Source organism: Trachurus japonicus, chromosome 17 (assembly GCF_045865225.1).
Source record: "Trachurus japonicus isolate A0001 chromosome 17, Traja_1.0".
Classification (NCBI taxonomy): domain Eukaryota; kingdom Metazoa; phylum Chordata; class Actinopteri; order Carangiformes; family Carangidae; genus Trachurus; species Trachurus japonicus.
The window spans coordinates 1,597,887-1,618,858 of NC_140923.1; the positions used below are offsets into that span (position 1 = coordinate 1,597,887).

Sequence of the window (20,972 nt, forward strand, 5' to 3'; positions counted from 1 at the left end):
TATTTCGTTATCACGAGAAAACGGTCTTCGTTATCTCGAGATAACGAAATAAATTAATTCGTTATCACGAGAAAACGGACTTTGTTATCTCGAGATAACGAAATAATAAGTCGTTATCACGAGAAAACGATTATAAAAAAAATATTATGGACGTGGCCGTTCTCGGCTTCCGTAGTTTTGTGCTTTTGGTTGAAGACTCTTTTGTGTTAGTTCTGTGTGACTTTGGGGATCTCTTTACCTGTGACCTTTTGTTGAATGTATTTTCTGTTGGACTTCTAATTTCATTATTTTCATTACCCCGTGTGTTGTTGTCTGTATTTGAACTCGAATCTGTGAAAAACTAGAATAAGCAAACACTGAGGTGAATAACAGGCAGATTGTTAATAGTAAACTACAGTGATGCAGGAGACGACTGTAACTCTGTAGCTAAGGTAACGATGGAGGAAACCTCAGCTAGTAGTAGTAGTAGTAAACCTTTATTTAACCAGGCAAGAATTGCTAAGAATATATTCTCATTAGGGTAATGGCCTGGTAGGAGGTGAAAGCAAGGGAGCGGGGGAGTAGCTAGCACTTCTGAACATCTTCCTCTATGATCAGCTGCTTCCTCCTCGGATCAATCATACACAAAATATTAGATTAAATTAAATGTGAAATGTTCTGAACAAATATATTTTTTTATATTATAATTGTAACTGTAATTACTGTATAAAAGGTTCAGATAAACATGTGAAGAAATAAAAACATAATTCTAAACAAACACTGTTTAATTTGGACAGATCCACTTTGATCCCTGAAGAAAAGGTTAATTTTAATCTTTTTTTTTATTACAAATGAGACTCTAGCGTTTAAATTCCTACTAATTCAATGCTACGTTAGGTAAATGGACCAGTATCTTTACCTTTACTTTGGCGTCACATCTGCTGACATGGTTACATAATCTTTTTTTGGAAAGTGACGGTATTTAGGAATCTTTACAATCAATTAATTGCACTGTTTAATACCGCGATTAATTGTGAAAACAAGTAATTGTGACATCCCTACTCCACAATATATTCTGGCCAGTGCTCCTCTGATTTCCATGGCCCCTTCCACCCAACCGTTGCCAGTCAGTAGGTGTCACACCTCTGGATGCATTGTCAGCTGGATTCATTTTAGAACTGACCTCCCTCCACTGTGACACATTGGTGGCATCCCTGATGGTTGAAACTCTCACAAAAGTATGAAATTGCTTGTCCTCATTTTTTTACATACTTTAGGGCTGGGCCAATATGCTTTTGTGCCGATTCGATTCTCTAACGATTTTTGGGCCCCGATTCGATTTAAATTGTGATTCTGATTAAACAAGTATTGCGATTCGATTTTACCAAGTATTGCGATTTTATATTTTAATTATTGTGATTTTCTTTCCTTAAACAAGAGCAGGTTGAACCAAACACTTGATAATACATCATAAGTCATATTTACAAAAAACAATACACACATCACATCAGTTTGTCTGTTGTGTTCGTTTGTTCACGTAGATATCTGCGATTAATATAAAAATCTAAATCTAAATCGTGACACCCCTAGTTATTGACAGTGTGAAGATGGTTGAATGTGCTGCTTTGTTTCCATGAATCAATTTTGGCCCAGCCCTAGACTTCAGGGCGGAGGTGCTGAGTCTTCCAACTGTAGGCAGCTCTGCTCTCAACATCCCGTCCACTCAAACAGCAACAACCAGCTGTAAGCTCCAGTCAGATGTGGAATAGTGAGCTGCTTTATAGCCAGGAACACGCTGGCCGGACCGCCGGGCGTCGGAGAGGGTCGGGAGAGTCGGACGTCGGGTCCGCGTCTGTTTGGAGTGTTCAGCTCCGTCAAGAACGCGTGGAAGCCATGGAGGAAGGTGGTAGACACACACAACGTTACGGTTCAGTCATTACTAATGAAGACACTCTGACCTGCAGCAGTCGACACCACGGCCCCCCAGCACTGGTTAAAGGGAAAGTATCTTTTTTTTTTAAAGTGGGGTTGTATGATCTCCAAATAGCCCCTAAGTACTTTAATTGCAGTAGAAGACTCTCTGCACTCCTCCCGTTAGCAACGCCAGCCCATAATAGCCCTGCCCAGAGATTTACAACATACAGTGTTGTGAACAGACCCAAAGAAACTTCAAAGTGCAGGAAAAACACAGTTTTTATTTGGAGCTAACCAACTGCTGATCGGCGGGCGCTAACCCTGGGCGGAGGGATACGTGAGGTGGTTAGGTCCAAATAAAAACTGTGTTTTTCCTGCACTTTGAAGGGCTGGAAAAAATTATATTATAGCAAACAATGGAACTGTGTATTATTTTTTCAGGTAAAACCTCTTTTAGGCCGTGAAAATAGGCCGTTTCTTTGGGTCTGTTCACAACACTGTATGTTGTAAATCTCTGGGCAGGGCTATTATGGGCTGGCGTTGCTAACGGGAGGAGTGCAGAGAGTCTTCTACTGCAATTAAAGTACTTAGGGGCTATTTGGAGATCATACAACCCCACTTTAAAAGAAATGACACTATCCCTTTAACCCTCATGGCCACAGAGATGAACCACAGGCTCAACACTGCCACCTACTGCACAACACCTGCACTGCACCCACTAACACAACAACAACCTCCTTCAGCTATTACAGCAGAGCTCAGCAGAGCTCAGCAGAGTCCACAACACACAGACCAGAACCAGAACCAGAACAGAACCGGGTCCATAAACAATCATTTATTTGAACACAACAAGCGAATCATCAGAGTTCATGTTTACACGTCTCAGCTGTTTTATTTCTGGTTGAGCCAGCTGAAGGAGAAGACGTGTTTGGGTCCATCGGCGTCGTCGGGGTCGTTCTGCTGCTCAGACTGGACCTGAAGGAAGAGAAGACATCAGTTATCTCATTGTGTCTAGAGCGCTGGAATAAGAGAGTAAGGACACCACCATTGACTCCTGTGGTAAGGGTTTAAGGGTTTAAGGGTCTAAGGGTTTAAGGGTCTAAGGGTTTAAGGGTTTAAGGGTTTAAGGGTTTAAGGGTTTAAGGGTTTTGCCCCCTAGTGGCAGGATATGGGTATTGCAAAAGCGCCCAGAAAACCCATTCACTCCAATGTATGTGTGTTGCCCACTTGCTTGTAAATTGATGAAAACGGCCGTGTTTTTGTTTTTAGGTGTCTTGGTCATATCAGATTATACTTATAATTAGTTTATTACAAAATGTAGATTGAAACATTCATGTAGACAACTGTTTTTTTTTTACTCTCCTATGTGTTAATGTTTATCTGTAAAGGATCCTCAATGATGCTATTAACGTGGGTGATCTATAAATGTCCTTAAATGATTGAAAACACCACACTGCTCATTCACCAACAATGCAGAGATGTCAGTTCTTTTGCAAAACCCATATTCCTCCACCAGGAGGCGCTGCCATTGGACCAATCTCAAAAGAGTTTAAATCGAAAGCAACTGGACTTGGTTATTTGTTAATAGACAAATAATTTGTTAATAGACAAATAATTTGTTAATAGACAAATAACCAAGTCCAGTTGCTTTCCATGTAAACTCTTTTGAGATACTATGACCTGGACAAATGAGAATATGCACCGGCTCATTGGACCAATCAATGCGTGTCGTTATACTGTCTTATTCCAGTTATCTCATTGTGTCACTCTGAAGCCCCGCCCCCAACCAGTCACATCATCCAATCAGATCAGTCGGATCAGCCATCGTACCTGTGGGACGGCGGCGCTGCCTGTTGGGACGGGCAGAGGGGGCGGGGCCTGGCTGGGTGATGATGTCAGAGGGGGCGGGGCCTGGCTGGGTGATGATGATGTCAGAGGGGGCGGGGCCTGGCTGGGTGATGATGTAAGAGGGGGCGGAGCCTGGCTGGGTGATGATGTAAGAGGGGGCGGAGCCTGGCTGGGTGATGATGTCAGAGGGGGCGGGGCCTGGCCGGGTGATGATGTCACAGGGCTTCTACTGTGTGTGGTCACTGGGGGCGGAGCCTCTGAGAGCTGAGGGGGTAGGAGAGGAGGCTGCTGATTGGCTGCCGGTGCGACCTGCTGCTGCTGCTGCGACGCCGCTTGACTTCCTGACGGCGCCCGGACCTCCAGCTCATCTTCATCACCGTCATCGTCCTCTTCCTCAGCTGCAGGGAAACACAGAGTCAGCTAACACGTTAGCATCGACCACGACACGCCTTCTCCTGGTTACAGCCCATATATAATATCCACCACTTTATTTTCCCATGATCCATTGCGTCACACCACAACATAAGTCGGTTTCAGTAGCATTCTAGCGAGCGGCTAACTGGTAGCGTTAGCGGCTAACTGGTAGCGTTAGCCACCAGTTCTAGCGAGCGGCTAACTGGTAGCGTTAGCCACCGGTGTAGGTACCAAATGTGCGGCTCCGGGCTGCCAAAACCGTTTTGACTAAATCTGATGTTTGTTAAGTCTAGAAAACTAATTATTGAACAAACATTACTATTTCTGTGTGCACGTTTTTGTAATTAGTCATGGTTGTCGTAGTTGTTAGCTTTGCTGCTGCTGACAGATAACAGCAGCAGCTAAGCTAACAGCAGGACGTCAGCTGTTAAAACCCTCCCGTTGTGGGACACGACATGAAACTACTCCAGTTAGCTCAGTCATGTTGGAACTAGGATATCCACTGGAGAAAATATTTTTTCATGGACCGTTTATTGAGTTATTGTTTATTAACACTGCTAACAGCTAACGGTTAGCCCAGCTAATCTAAAATGTTTGTTCAACAATTTGTTTTATAGACTTCATAAACATCAGAGTAGTCACAACGGTGATATAGTGACGTGAAAATGTGACATAAAGCTAAACCTTCGTCCGTATTGTTCTCATTAAAATTAGGTGATGATTATAAATAAAGTTATCATGATGTCTATCAACCAGTCTATGCTGTCAACAATAGGACGAATCTCCTTGTTGTTTACATTCTACGTCCTGGTAGAAAACCAGCTGTAATTTGAATGAGAACAATAGTAACGAACCAGAGTTTAGCTATATATCATATTTTTCACGCCCTATCACCGTTTAGACAAATCTGAAATGATTGAAGAAACATTACTATTTCTGTGTGTGTGTTTTGTGTTGCTATGTGTGGTATTTATTCAGTTTAGGGGAATCACAGTGTCTAGAAAGCATCAGTGGCTCAGCTGACAGGGACAGCTAACGGTAGCTAAGCTAACGGTAGCTAAGCTAACAGCGGTAACTAAGCTAACAGCGGTAGCTAAGCTAACAGCAGGACGTCAGCTGTTAAAACCCTCCCGTTGTGGGACACGACATGAAACTACTCCAGTTAGCTCAGTCATGTTGGAACTCAGATATCCGCTGGAGAAAATATTTTTTCATGGAGCGTTTATTGAGTCACTGAGTTATTAAAGTTAAACAGGTAGCTAACCGTTAGCCCAGCTAATCTCTGATAACCATGACTAATTACAAAAACGTGCACACAGAAATAGTAATGTTTGTCCAATCATTGGTTTTTATATCTGGAGTTTTTCTGGGCTTTCTCCCACTCTAACCGATGATGTCACGCACTCTGACACGAACATTCCGTGCAATACACACCCATTATAATCTCATAATTTCTCCAAAAATGATCATGGTCATTGATCAGGGATTGATCAAAAACTATATTACCTATCAAAACGTGGAGTAATACGACAATACACAAGACTTGTGTCTACTGTTTAAAGTTTAAATGGAGTCTCTAGGTGAAAGTATGCCTGAGCAGTAGACGTTTGTTAAAATCCAATGATTGGTCTTTTTCGCTCTTTTTTTTTCGCCCGTCCCATTGACTTACATGCAAAATTTTGCAGCTATTTCATAGCTGTAGGGATCAGTGCCCGGTGCGATGGCCCGTGGCCCTAATAATAATGATATATAATCAGGGAAGATGCACAGACGGAAGTGGCTAAATTCCCAAAATAAAACGAGCGGAAGTGTAAATTAGACAAAACAAACAATGTTATATTTTATCATCCTCTCTCTGTGATTGGTCAGAGCTACTTCCTGTGGGCGGTACCTCTGATGAAGTCCACTCTGCTGAGCGCTCGCCGCTGGCGGTCGAAGTTGGCGGTGAAGTGCTCCATGTTCTCGTAGCCGTTCTGCAGTTTGTCCAGGTGCGACGTGTTGGTGCCCTCTGTGATTCTGACCAATAAAAAACCATCAGTGAAGAAAATGAACCAATCACCAATCAACGCTGCAGAAAAAACGTTGTACTCACTTGTGTAGCAGCGGTTTGGCCGTCTGTGGGAGACAGATCAGTGGTTAGTGTTAATGAACGCACTCTCAGGCGTTCACGTCCTTCACATTAAAGGTCTTTGCACACTGAGTCCGTAGCGTTTTATTCGCATGCGTTTTTATTTTGTGTTGCAAATTTCGGAGAGGGAGACAAACATCGTCACGCATTGATGATGCACTTTGTGGTTCTCTCACTTGTTGAGAAATGAAAGAGAAAAATTTTAATATTGTGTCCATCCTGAGAGGAGCCAATCTGCTGCTGAACTATCATCATCACTTCAACTGTTTATGATAGGATGTCAGTGGTCCAGTTTGTTAGATATTGATTATTAGCTCACACATTAAACACAAGACGTACAATTTCACACACACACACACACACACACACACACACACACACACACACACACACACACACACACACACACACACACACACACACACACACACACACACACACACACACCCACCCACTCAGCGGTGACCTCCTCCCCTCTCTCTCTCTCTCCAGCCTCTAAACTCTGATGTGATTGGTCAAAAAGACTTTTCACGGATGTGAAAAACGCATTAAATCGAACCTGTTCCGAAAACATTAATGACGGACGAAAGTTTGGGACTCGGTGTGTAAACATGATCGACACAACATGAGGTCCAATTTATTTTTTGACGTGCGGCAATTTCGGACGACAAAAACGGACCCAGTGTGCAAAGGCCATAAAGGATAATTTCCGTTTTTTACAACCTGGACCTTATTTCTAGCATAAAATACGATCATTTACTCACCCAGATAACTTTGGTGTCATTTGGAGTCGTTTTGACGAAATTAGCCCCAGTGGAGCGGCGCGTATATCCGTATAATATGAGAACACGGGGCAGCGCAATGCAGCCTCTAAATAACACATTATCTGCAGAGAAACTCCTTCATTTCACCAATATTTAGTTCTGATACACTAGTGCTATTCCCCTCTGAGTCCGGGGTTAGCTGTTATCAACATCCGGGGTCTGTAGGTTGACCTACTGACCTCTGACCTGGATGATGTCATCTCTGAGCGCCGCGCGGCTCATTCTGATAATAATCATTCTGCTTCGGCATTCGGGTCCATTTTTATCTCAACCAGCCGGAGCTTTAGTGAGTCCAGGTTGAGGAGAGGAAGCCTGTGGAAGCTGAACTTCATCCAGCTGCTCATTTTGTTCTGACAAGTCACAAACACGCAGAAACCAACCGTAGCATTAGCGCTAGCAACATGACATGACATCATCCAGGTCAGAGGTCAGTAGGTCAACCTACAGACCCCGGATGTTGATAACAGCTAACCCCGGACTCAGAGGGGAATAGCACTAGCCTATCAGAACTAAATATTGGATAATGTGTTATTTAGAGGCTGCATTCTGCTGCCCCGTGTTCTCACATTATACGGATATACGCGGCTCTCGACTGGGGCTAATTTCGTCAAAACGACTCCAAATGACACCAAAGTTATCTGGGTGAGTAAAATGATCGTATTTTATGCTAGAAATAAGGTCCAGGTTGTAAAAAACTGAACTGTCCCTTTAAGCGCTGAGGTCTGACCTGCAGGAACACGGCCATCTCGGGCTCGTCCAGGGTCTGGATGGCGGTCTCCAGCAGCTTGGCCGTGGCCTCCATGTGCTGGTTGTAGCGGCTCCTCAGGCCTCTGAGGTAGTCCAGCTTCTCCTCCTGCTCACAGCTGATCCTCACACTCATCTCTCCCTTCTTCTCCTCCAGCAGCGCAAACAGGTGGTCCAACGACTCACACACCTTCGACTTCTGTCTGCTGCCGTTGTCCTGGAAACACATCCAGAATATAACACATGACATATTATTACTCACTGTCATTTGAAAGTAATTAGTTACTGTCTCAGAATTGTAATGCGTTTATGCTACTTTTGCATTACTATTGAGTTACTTTTGCCAAAATAACTGCAGAAATATGACTCTAAAGTCTGGTTTATTGCAGCTGAAACATTCAGTGCAGGGTGATTCTGTGTCGGCCTCTGAAGCTGCTAAAGCTCCGTGTTGCAGGTAATCTACTAGAGTAACTGTCTAAGTAACAGCATGTGCAAACTGCAGGTTTGAAATAACAGTTTTAGGCGTTGTAACCGTGTCCACCATGGAAGGAGAGCTGGGTGGCCGCAAACACAGAATGAAATCTGATCCAATGAATTAACAGAAAGGAGCAAATAAACATGTTGTTGATCTACAGTAAAGAGGAAACATGGGAGAATATCTGAGATGAAGTGAATGTGGTGGCACCAGCGGTCCATCATTGGACCAGAGGTGCAGTGTGTTGTAGCTGCTGCCCCCTGCTGGACAAACAGCTCCGTGACAGTGCAGTGTGTGGTGGCTGCTGCCCTCTAGTGGACAAACAGCTCCGTGACAGTGCAGTGTGTGGTGGCTGCTGCCCTCTAGTGGACAAACAGCTCCGTGACAGTGCAGTGTGTTGTAGCTGCAGTGTGTTGTAGCTGCAGTGTGTTGTAGCTGCAGTGTGTGGTAGCTGCAGTGTGTGGTGGCTGCTGCCCTCTAGTGGACAAACAGCAGAACTCACGTTGACGGCTCTGCAGGTTTCCTCCAGCTGACTGATGACGGCCTGAATCCGCTCGTTGTTCCCAACCAGCATGGAGATGCAGTCAGTCAGCTCCGCCTGCACACACACACACACACACACACACACACACACACACACACACACACAGGACCTGTGATGTCACTACAACTGTAAAACACCACCGTGTAATTCACCCTCTTTTTACCCCTGGATGTTTTTCTCCAGATTTCACCATGAAACTTCCCAAGTTTATCACTCACATTAAGACAAATATTTTTTGTATTACAAGTTTTGTCAAATTGTTTGTTTAAATGTGTAAATGGGGCAATATCTAATGAAATATGCGCTAATTTGCAAATATCTCCAGAAATGAAATCTCATCAATGGATAAAGCCTCTTTCAAAATTCTTGTTTTATTTTGTTGACATATTAGACTCTAAAGTTTCACCAAGGGGATTGTGGATATCTCTTTTTATCACTCTGTAAATGAGAAAATACTGTCACCAGCCCTAAAAAAAAAAAATTGAATTTTGCTTTTTTTGTTTTTGTTTTTTTGGAATAAAATGTTGTATGAATGATGTATCAACAATCCCCTCTGTAAACACCTTCAGAATATAGACACACTGCAAAAACTCAAGTATCTTAGCAAGAATATTTGTCTTATTTCTAGTCAAAATGTCATTTCTAGTCAAAACAAATCTCATTCTACCTAAAATAAGACACATCATATTAAAAGCAGCTTGTTTTTAGACACTTTTTACTTCTTTCAAGCAGATTTTCACTTGAAATAAGTAGAAAAAATCTGATAGTGGAGCAAGTTTTTCTTCCTTATTACAAGCACAAAAAACTTACTTTCACTGGCAGATTTTTCTACTTATTTTGGGTGAAAATTAGTTTGAAACAAGTGAAAATGATCTAAAAACAAGTTAATTTTTAGGTGATGAGTCTTATTTTAAGTGGAAAGAGATTAGTTTTGACTAGAAATGAGACATTTTGACAAGAAATAAGACAAATATTCTTGGAAAGATTTTGAGTTTTTGCAGTGCAGGAATAAAACATAATGAAATAAAATAATAAAAGAAAAACATAGTATGAGAAATCCTGTGTTTTTGCAGCTAAAACAAGTGGCCAGGAACATGTTGTTGTGTTGTGTTGTGTTGTGTTGTGTAGTTGTGGTACCTTCTGCTTAGTGAAGACGCTGTTGAGCGGAGCGACCTCACAGTCCTTGTGCGCTCCGAACACCTTGCACATGGAGCAGGTGGGAACGCTGCAGCTCACACAGTAGATGTTGATCCTCTCCTCCTGGTGCTGCTCACACATCGGCTGCTGCTCCTTCACCTCCACCGGCTTACTGCACACACACACACACACACACACACACACACACAGAGATACACACACACACACACACACACACACACACACACACACACACACACACACACACACACACACACACACAGATAACAGACAGCCAATCAGTAAATTATAGCAGGAAATTCATTCGTTACCTTTAATTGTCGGTGCAAGCTGTTTTTAGAACGGCGGAGCAGAGCCGTGAGCTGCTCAGAGCTACGCTACGGAGGCTCATTATGGGATTTCTTGGTTTCCCTCATCAAACTCATCAAATACACAATCCAACAACTCCACAACGCTCTGGTGGACAAGTTGTGACCTGCACATTCACCACGCTATGAGATAATAACACAACGTTACCACACAGAGTTGTTGTAGAGGGAAATACAACCAGGGCCGGCCCTAGGATTTTGGTGGCCCCCTAAACTAGATTTTTGTTTGTGGCCCTGCACTCTAAGCACAAACACCAAATCACTGGTTAAAACTGAATACAGACGTGTTTATCCCTCTGAGGTTTGAGGACATTTTCTCCACTTTTACATATTTTCTTAAATGTATCTTTTTAAGATACTTGCAGATAATACTCAAGTGTTTTATGTCTAAATATTAGAACCTCCGCTGTAAGCACACTGAGGCCAGTTTGTCCTAGAACACTGTAGAAAGAAATAATTTAGGACAAACGCTGGAAATTTGAGGTCTGCTTTTTGAAACATTTCAAATCCCTTGTGAAAACACTCCTTCAGTCATGAGAATGAACTGTTTTGGTGCTTGAAATAGGATATGAATACAGATTTGAAAATAGGACATGATGGTAAATATCCCAAATATTTGAAAGGTCTTCTGCACAGGATCGACCCCAGGTGGCCCCCAACCAATAAAGAGCAGGGACACATCTTCAGTTGTATTCCCCAGCGTCATTGGGTGTAGTAATAGATAAGTATAGAAAACAAGTCTAAAATGACATTTTGTCAGATTGTTTTTTGAGCACAAATGTTGTCATTCTGCCGTTCTATTTTCACCAAATGTCTCAAATGTGAGATAAAAGAAGCTGAATATTGACTTCACATTACATATAAAGCTCATAGCTGCACGTGCAGACCTCAGGATGTTTAAATGACTTGATGAACCCCGGTACCTTTCTGATCATGTGGCCCCCCACCTAACGGCTGTGGCCCTGAACAACCACATAGAGAGTTTATGCCAGGGGCCGGCCCTGAATACAGAGACTGCTTGCTGAAAAACTGTCCCTGAAGGCAACGCGCATCAGTGGTTTTGCATGAATTTCCCTCTAAAACAACTCTGTGTGGTAACGTTGTGTTATTATCTCATAGCGTGGTGAATGTGCAGCTCACAACTTGTCCACCAGAGCGTTGTGGAGTTGTTGGATTGTGTATTTGATGAGTTTGATGACGAGGGAAACCAAGAAATCCCATAATGAGCCTCCGTAGCGTAGCTCTGAGCAGCTCACGGCTCTGCTCCGCCGTTCTAAAAACAGCTTGCACCGACAATTAAAGGTAACAAACCTACTGCTATATAGACTATAGGGATTATGGCAATGGGCCAGTCTGACTAAATGCTGAACTATCACTTTAAGGGCTGTCTTTCTCTTGACAAATAATGTGCTGGGGGGTTATATAGCTGCTCTGGGGCCGGGGTATTACCTGGTGCTTTGGGGCCGGGGCGGGGTATTACCTGGTGCTTTGGGGCCGGGGCGGGGTATTACCTGGTGCTGCCCTGCTTGTACATGTCGATGATGTTCTCCACCAGCAGGTTCCTCTGCAGGCCGTAGACCCCGTGGCGGTCCAGCACCACCTCATGGCGACAGGACGGGCAGCGGAATCGACCGCCGGACGTCACGGTGGAGCCGCTGCGCGTGGACATGTAGGGGTTGGACGCCTGGACGGAGAGGACAGAGAGGACAGAGAGACGTTGATCTAGACTGATCTAGACCAGGGGTTCCCAACTAGTCGAATCTCTTTCCACTTAAAATAAGACTCATCACCTAAAAATTTACTTGTTTTTAGATCATTTTCACTTAAATTCACAATAAATAGAAAAATCTGCCAGTGAAAGTAAGTTTTTTGTGCTTGTAATAAGGAAGAAAAACTTGCTCCACTATCAGATTTTTTCTACTTATTCCAAGTGAAAATCTGCTTGAAAGAAGTAAAAAGTGTCTAAAAACAAGCTGCTTTTAATATGATGAGTCTTATTTTAAGTAGAATGAGATTTGTTTTGACTAGAAATGACATTTTGACTAGAAATAAGACAAATATTCTTGCTAAGATACTTGAGTTTTTGCAGTGTAATGCTGCATTAGCATCAAAACAAAGAAGGCTAAATAAAAAACCATAATACATACGTAGTCTAAGAAAAAAAAAGGAAAAGTTAGGGGGAGGGGCCCACTTTAGTGGGGCCTTTGACACGGTGGACCACGGGTTGCTTCTTAGCCGGCTAGAGTCCTGGGTAGGCCTTGGTGGCTCCGCCCTTAATCTGCTCCGCTCCTATCTCTCTGAGAGAACCTTCGCAGTGGTTTTAGGAAATACTTCATCATCATCCGCCCGTCTCTCTTGTGGTGTCCCTCAAGGGTCCATCCTTGGCCCGTTATTATTCTCCATTTACATGCTCCCTCTAGGTCAAATCATCCAGAAACACAACATCCATTTTCACTGCTACGCTGACAACACTCAGCTCTATGTCCCTTTAACTTCCTCAGACCCCACCTCGCTAGCTTCCCTCATGGCCTGCCTTGCTGACATCCAATGTTGGATGTCTCACAACTTCCTCCAACTAAATGCAGATAAATCAGAAGTTCTTTTGTTCGGCCCTCTTAGCTACAACTCCCATACTCTTAACAGTCTTGGCTCTTTGGCAGCATGCGTTAAACCTGTTGCAAGAAACTTGGGTGTGTTATTCGATTCTCATCTTTGTTTCGAGGCTCATATCAAGAAAACTGTACAATCCTGTTTTATGCACCTAAGAAATATTTCTAGAATCAGACCGTTTTTATCTTTCAACGACCTCAACAAAGTGGTAAATGCCCTTGTTTCCTCCCGTTTAGATTATTGTAATGCCTTGTACACAGGTCTCAGCCAAAGTTGTCTCCACCGCCTGCAGTTGGTGCAGAATGCTGCGGCCAGACTTATTACTGGAACTAGAAGATTTGAGCATATAACACCAGTTCTAGCTTCTCTTCACTGGCTGCCCGTCAAATTAAGAATTGATTTTAAAATTTTATTGCTAACTTTTAAAGCTCTTCATGGCCTTGCTCCTAGCTACATAACTGAGCTTTTAATTTTATACAAACCAGCTGGTAACCTCAGGTCCTCAAACCTGTCTCTTTTGGTTGTACCCAGGTCTAGGCTGGTGACCAAAGGTGACAGAGCTTTTGCCACCTATGCTCCTAAACTATGGAACGACCTCCCTGAGGACATCAAATCCGCCAGCTCACTAATGAATTTTAAATCCCTTTTAAAAACCTACTTTTATAAAAAAGCTTTTTAAATCCCAGAAGGCAGCAGTAGGATCTATCTATGCTCTTATTTCTCTCTTGTATTTATCGACTTATTTTACTGTTGTTTGTTAATGTCTAATATTGTCCCTTTGCCGTTGTTCTATTGTTACTGTATTTTATATACCTGTCTATGCACTTTGTAACTTTGTTAAGAAAGGTGCAATACAAATAAAGTTTATTATTATTATTTATTATAGTGTTCTTTAAGGGGGCCCAGAATTCCTAGCAACGGCCCTGCTCTGGGCTCCACATTTTCCCATGGTCATTAAGTTTAAGGATTACAACTTTATTTATAACTAGAAAAAGAAAGCATTTCCTGCAGAAAATGCGTGTGAATGCTGAAAGCAGCTGAACGCTGTTGCAGAATGAGCTGAAACAACGCTGAGTTAGCTGAAGAAACTGCTGAGGCAATGTTGAAAAAGGCTAAAGCTAAAACATAAAACTTGAAGACTGAGAGATGAATGTCTTTCTATGGGCGAAAGAAAGAAAGAAGAAAAAGAGGGAAAAAGAGAGGGGGATGATAGATAGAAAGAGGTAGATAGATAGAGAAAGAAAGAAAGAAAGAAAGAGGGTAGAAACAAAGAAAGAAGGAAGGAAGTAAAAAGAAAGAGAAAGGGAGTAGAAAGAAAGAAACATTGTCCCATGGTCATTAAGTCGCGACCCACTTTTATAGAATTCAAACCAAGATTTTTTTTAAGTCTTTAAAAACTCATTTAGCTCTTTATTGAGCAAAGTGCATTTAGAGCACATGAATGAAACTGAGGAGTTACCATGACAACTGCATGTACGGAAGTGAATAAAAAAATATCACAACTGCACAAAATGGAGACCAACAAAACGATATATTTGACTTCTTATGTAAACTATAAACTGTTTTCTTGTCTGTAACAACATCTCTGTCCTGGGTGATGATCCCTCCTCTGTTGCTCACCCTGAGCTTTCTCCTGGTTTTCCCTGTTAAAAGGGTTTTCCATGGAGTTTTTCCTCAGTGGATGTGAGGGTCTAAGGACAGAGGATGTTGTTATGATGGGATGTAAAGCCCTTTGAGACAAACTGGTGGTAAAAACGGGCTATACAAATAAAATTGCCTTGTCTTGCCTCACACCTGCAAACTATCAAACACAGTCAACATACGGACCTGGACCTGAACCACCTGACTGGACTACAGCTCAGTCCAGTTCTGGTTCAACGGATCAGAGACTTCTTACACAGCATCTCTGGACAACAACTGAACCAGAGGCAACTGGACTATTTGCCTCTGATCCTGGAGCTGGAGACAAGGGACACGTGGAGCTGAGGTAACTCTTTAAAGTTAAACATCTCTAAACTAAGATCTGTGCAGCTGCAGGGGAACGATGTCGGGTGGTGGTGATGCTCACACACTGGGAACTAAAGGACACAACACTTCTCTTCTCTGCCCACATCTGTTAATAAAAGACACAACATCAACTCTTTCTGCTCAGGACAGGGTTTATACAGGAATCTTGGAGTTAATTCTAAAACCTTTTTAAGACTTTTTCAAGACCTTCTCAATATTTTTCAACACCTCACCACCACTTCAAGCTGTAACCATTTACATCAGTGACACTTTTAACTTAACAGTTCTAGTTTGTGATAAAGACTATATAGACCACTATGATACAACAGAATTCAAAATAGGCTGGGATAATAAATAAAAGGCAAAGTTTATCAAAAAACAAAAACAACAATCTTCTTTTCTTTTTCATGTACCGGTTCATCTTTGTTTTTTAATAAAATGAATAAATTCACACACTTTCACAATGTTTTTTAGGACTCAAACTCTTGGACAGCTAATTCAGAAAAAATACCATGACATTTTAAGACTTTATAAAGTTGTGAAAAGACTTTTTAATACTTTTAAAGGGTCTTAATTTTCCCAAAATTGATTTATCACCTTTTAATACTTTTCAAGACCCTGCAGATACCCTGCAGGAAACTGAGGAGAAACTAATGAACTCATCACTCTGAGTCAGTCCTCACCTGCAACATCTCATCTGGCTGCACCTTCCTCTCTGTTTAGACCAGTCTCAACTGTCACAGCCCTCACCCTCACACCTTCACTCCTTCACCTTCACTCCTTCACTCCTTCACTCCTTCACTCTCACACCTTCACTCCTTCACCTTCACTCATGCAGTCAGTCAGAGCCTCCACCTTCATACACAGAGCAGCTGTCAATATTATCAACATCACATGTAGCTGCTGCAGCCAGGTCCACTTGTTGCTTCTGTTTTAACCATCTGAGTCACGTCAAAGACACTACTGCTGCTGCTACTGCTGCTGCTTCATGCAATGGACAATAAAGTTGTTTCTATTTCTGGTTCTGACTGTGATGCAATCAGATGTGATAGTTGGCAGTATGACATCATGTGACATCTACATCGAGTTTAAATAAGAGTTTAAGTTAGAAAAGTATTTATTGTGTTCAAACCAAAAGTCTAGACAGGCCATCTGCCACTTCAGAGTAAACAATACAAGAATACCAAAAGTTATTGGAAGGTATAAAGGACTCGATAGAAGTCAGAGGTTATGTGATCTATGCAAAGACCAGCAGCCAGATTGGTGATGAGTTCCATGTTTTGTTTGAATGCAAGAACACATGTATTGTATATCTAAGAGAAAAATACCTCCCTAAATACCATGTTCGTCGCCCATCTATGTTTAAACTCATTTTGTTATTATAGTCGGATAAAACTAAAGTTATTTATAAGCTAGGTGCTTTTCTGAAGCGTGTTCTTCCTCTGTTTTTTTTTAGATGTATGTACAGCCCCACTGCCTCCTGCTATGTCTGATTATTTGTACTGTTTTATTGTTTGTGCTCCATACCACTTACCTGGTCGTGAGAAAATAAAGTAAAGTGTAAAGTGTAAAGTGAAGTTGTGGAGTCTGGAGTTTTATTGTGGAGGGTCGTCCTCAGGAAGTGACGTCACCCTGAACCTATGTGTGTGTGTTGGTCTGTTTACGTTCTGAGTGAGTGACAGCTCTGTGACCTCTGCGTGACCTTCCCTCCCATAATAAACACCTGTTGGCTCTGTGCAGGGCCGTTGTCTAGGGGAGAAAGGTGATGATAACTCTAGGGGCCCAGCGCCCAGTGGGGCCCATAAAAAACCCCAGTAGTCTAATCTTTGTATGACTGATTTATTCTGCGTAAGACCCTGACTAATACTCATAGTACACTGTAAAAACTCTACATCTTTCCAAGAATATTTGTCTTATTTCTTGTCCAAATGTCTCATTTCTAGTCAAAACTAATCTCTTTCCACTTAAAATAAGACTCATTACCTAAAAATTAACTTGTTTTTAGATCATTTTCACTTAAATTCACAATAAATAGAAAAATCTGCCAGTGAAAGTAAGTTTTTTGTGTTTGTAATAAGGAAGAAAAACTTGCTCCACTATCAGATTTTTTCTACTTATTCCAAGTGAAAATCTGCTTGAAAGAAGTAAAAAGTGTCTAAAAACAAGCTACTTTTAATATGATGAGTCTTATTTTAAGTAGAATGAGATTTGTTTTGACTAGAAATGACATTTTGTCTAGAAATAAGACAAATATTCTTGCTAAGATACTTGAGTTTTTGCAGTGTAATTCTGCATTAGCATCAAAACAAAGAAGGCTGAATAAAAAACCATAATACATACGTAGTCTAAGAAAAAAAAAAGGAAAAGTTAGGGGGAGGGGCCCACTTTAGTATTCGTTAAGGGGGCCCAGAATTCATAGCAACGGCCCTGGCTCTGTGTCCAGAAGTCAGACTGTCCTTGAACGCACCACCACCACCAAGCACCACGCAGCCTCGCGTTTTTCCTTTCCACACAGGGAATAACACAACACACACACACACACACACACACGCAGCTCGGCTCCACGTGCGGTGCGCGCGGGCCTCACCTGGAAGACGTCATTGGCGCATTTCCGGCACAGGTTGTGCTGGCAGGGCAGGATGACCACCGGCTTGGTGAACACCTCCAGGCAGATGGGACACACCAGCTGCTTCTCCAGACTCTCCATCAGCTCCGACCGATCGATACACCGATAACAGATCAATAATAAACCAATAAAATACCTATAATAAATCAATAAAATGTCAGTAAGAGTGAAAAGCAGCGGAGCAGCGGAGCTCTAGTCCGACACAAACTCTCAGGCTGTTTTTAGACGGACTGACGTCAGCTGTTACCAGGGCGACAAGGCCATATATGTCAAAGGTCAGGAGGAGGAATGGGGGGGTGGTGGGGGGTCATTAAAGAGACAGTCACCCCCTCTCCTACTGTCTTGATGTCCACTTTTTCTCTTATTGATTTGCTTTTATTTTTCATTTATTTTTCTTTATCTTTATTTATTTATTTTGTATTAGGCAAGGCAAGGCAATTTTATTAGTATAGCCCGTTTTTACCACCAGTTTGTCTCAAAGGGCTTTACATCCCATCATAACAACATCCTCTGTCCTTAGACCCTCACATCCACTGAGGAAAAACTCCATGGAAAACCCTTTTAACAGGGAAAACCAGGAGAAAGCTCAGGGTGAGCAACAGAGGAGGGATCATCACCCAGGACGGAGATGTTGTTACAGACAAGAAAACAGTTTACAGTATTATTTTAATCTTGTATATATTTTCATACCTGTAACTTTGCTTCTCACTCACCAGTTTATTTTCATTATATATTTAATTTATCTTTTCATATTGGCAGCACGATGGGGATGGGTGGGGGGAAAGAAAATAAGAAAAATGTTGTATGTTGAATATCTGATCATTGTTCATTTCTTCAAATAAAAACATGTAAAAAAAAAAAAAAAAAAAGAGACAGTCACCCCCTCTCCAGAGAGAACAGCTGTACTCGACCCCAGTACTTGAGTAAGAGTACAAATACTACTGGTCAAAATGTATCCGTTACAAGTAAAAGTAGCTCAGTCGACATGTTACTCCAGTAAGAGTAAAAAAGTACATGCTTTTAATTAATGGTACTTAAGTATCCAAAAATACATGCTTTTAAATTTACTTTAAAGGGGTAGTTCACCCAAAATTGAATTTTCACTCATTAGCTCCTCCCTCTCATGTGGACTAAGGGCTGGGAGAAGTTTCAGAGTCCTTGTGGGCTCCGTGCAGCACTGCATATGACGGTTGAGAACGGAGCTCACTTTTCTTCGTCCAAAAAGACACACCAAAAAACATCCAAATACCTCCATACTGCTCGTCTGTAATGTCCCTCTTGTATTGAAGCCCCAACATGAGAAATTCTCCCAAAAATTGTCCCAGTTCGTCCAAAATTTGACGAATCGGGAAGAGGGGCTCCGAGAAGCTTCCGCTACAAACAAGCTTAAAATATAGACTTATTTAATCTTTTTCGGGACAATTTTGCATTTCGGGGCTTCAATACAAGAGGGACATTACATACGAGCAGCATGGAGGTATCTGGATGTTTTTTGGTGTGTCTTTTTGTTACGAAGACAGTTGGTATCCATTTGCAACCGTCATATGGACATGCACTGCTATGCCGAGACCCCCTGTAACTTACAAACTTACGTACAAAATTTCAATTTTGGGTGAACTATCCCTTTAAGTAAAAGTAAGAGTCAGAGTAAATGTCTTATTCTTCACATCAATGAATGACTCTAAAGCCGTTTTCCCACTAAAATTAGCGGGTCGACGCGGGTTTTTTAAACGCGGGTCGACCCGCTAACAATCGGCATTTGGCCCCTTTCCCATTGACCAAAATGAGCCGAGTCTGCCCCCCCCCCTGCTGAGGGATCAGACAGAGCATAAACCAGTCGCCCCGCTCTCATCCGCGGTGCAAGAGACACACAGTCATGCCACAGCCGCCCGCCGCGGAGTGTCCGTCCGCCGAGGCAGACTCTCTGGCTGGCTGACCTGGAGCACCAGGACCGCGGAGGACAGAGAGTCTGCTGCGGCCGGATGACGGACGTCCGCGGCAACACGTCAGTTAAACAGACTGTCGTCATGACAACACAACACGTCAGTTAAACAGACTGTCGTCATGACAACACAACACGTCAGTTAAACAGACTGTCGTCATGACAACACAACACGTCTTAAACAGACTGTCGTCATGACAACACAACACGTCAGTTAAACAGACTGTCGTCATGACAACACAACACGTCAGTTAAACAGACTGTCGTCATGACAACACAACACGTCAGTTAAACAGACTGTCGCTTCTTTTCTTTTCTTTTTTTCTATCGTTTTTGGTCAGTGTTCTCTGATGTTTTGATCCCAGTCTGGGATGAGAGCAGAGCGGAGCGGAGCTTTGTTTTGGTGATATGAGACGCGACCGGCGCGATGACGTAGCGTCACGTAACTCTCAGTGTCATCACGTAAATTGGCGGGTTGACGCGGGTCTGGCGTTCCCACTGCAAGCCGTTCGGAGCCGAGCCGATTAAAGGCGATTTTAACCCGCGTCGCTGCCGAGTCGTTTGACCGCGTCGACGCGGCTCAGTGCGCCTTTCCCACTGCCACCAAAAGCCGATTGTTGCGGGTTTAAACGGGTTTTTTGGCCAGTGGGAAAGGGGTATAATTGTTTGTAAATGAATGTAAGGAGCTTTTAACTCTTGTTAGTGAGAATGAACTCTTTGCTGCTCAGCTGCACTGATGTGCTGCTTTTAGGGGTTAGGGTTTCCTTCACAGACAAACACAGCTTGTGTCCAATAGGATTTTAGAAAAAGACCTGAAAGTAACCAGTACTTTTCAGCCTTCCTACTAATTAACTCCAGTAAAAGTATTAATATTTGTCTTGGAAATGTATTCAAGTAAGAGTAATAAGTACCAAAGAAATCTAATACTCAAGTAAAGTACAAATCCTCTGGATATGTACTTAAGTACAGTACTCAAGTAAATTTACTCCGTTACTGTCCACCACTGTGTGTGTGTGTGTGTGTGTGTGTGTGTGTGTGTGTGTGTGTGTGACAGAGGACACACCCCAGGCTGTTTAACTAACTGTTTTATTAACGATGACGTCATCTGATCACATGACCACAGGTGATGACGTCACACACACCAGTTGTTACACACTCACTGATAAAAGACACATTAACAAAATAAAAGTTCACAAACACACAAACTGTTTACACCATGATGTGACATCACAGTGACGATCTGAAGCTGGATTACAACTTTATTTATAACTAGAAAGAGAAAGCATTTCCTGCAGAAAATGCGTGTGAATGCTGAAAGCAGCTGAACGCTGTTGCTGAATGAGCTGAAACAACGCTGAGTTAGCTGAAGAAACTGCTGAGGAAATGTTGAA

The 20,972-nt window shown here is 42.4% G+C and overlaps 1 protein-coding gene across 1 annotated transcript; it reads right to left on the reverse strand.

Annotated features, from left to right (window-relative positions):
- Positions 1-2,784: 2,784 nt before the first annotated feature.
- Positions 2,785-17,884, reverse strand: LOC146969690 (E3 ubiquitin-protein ligase TRIM63-like). Its single transcript, XM_085804501.1, has 9 exons — positions 17,601-17,884; positions 11,908-12,080; positions 10,008-10,179; positions 8,829-8,924; positions 7,835-8,068; positions 6,248-6,270; positions 6,047-6,171; positions 3,724-4,139; positions 2,785-2,868 (listed from the first exon to the last, which is right to left on the reverse strand). The coding sequence occupies exons 1-9, from the start codon at positions 17,718-17,720 to the stop codon at positions 2,785-2,787; spliced, it is 1,443 nt and encodes a 480-aa protein (XP_085660627.1). The 5' UTR covers positions 17,721-17,884.
- Between the last annotated feature and the right edge of the window lie 3,088 nt (positions 17,885-20,972).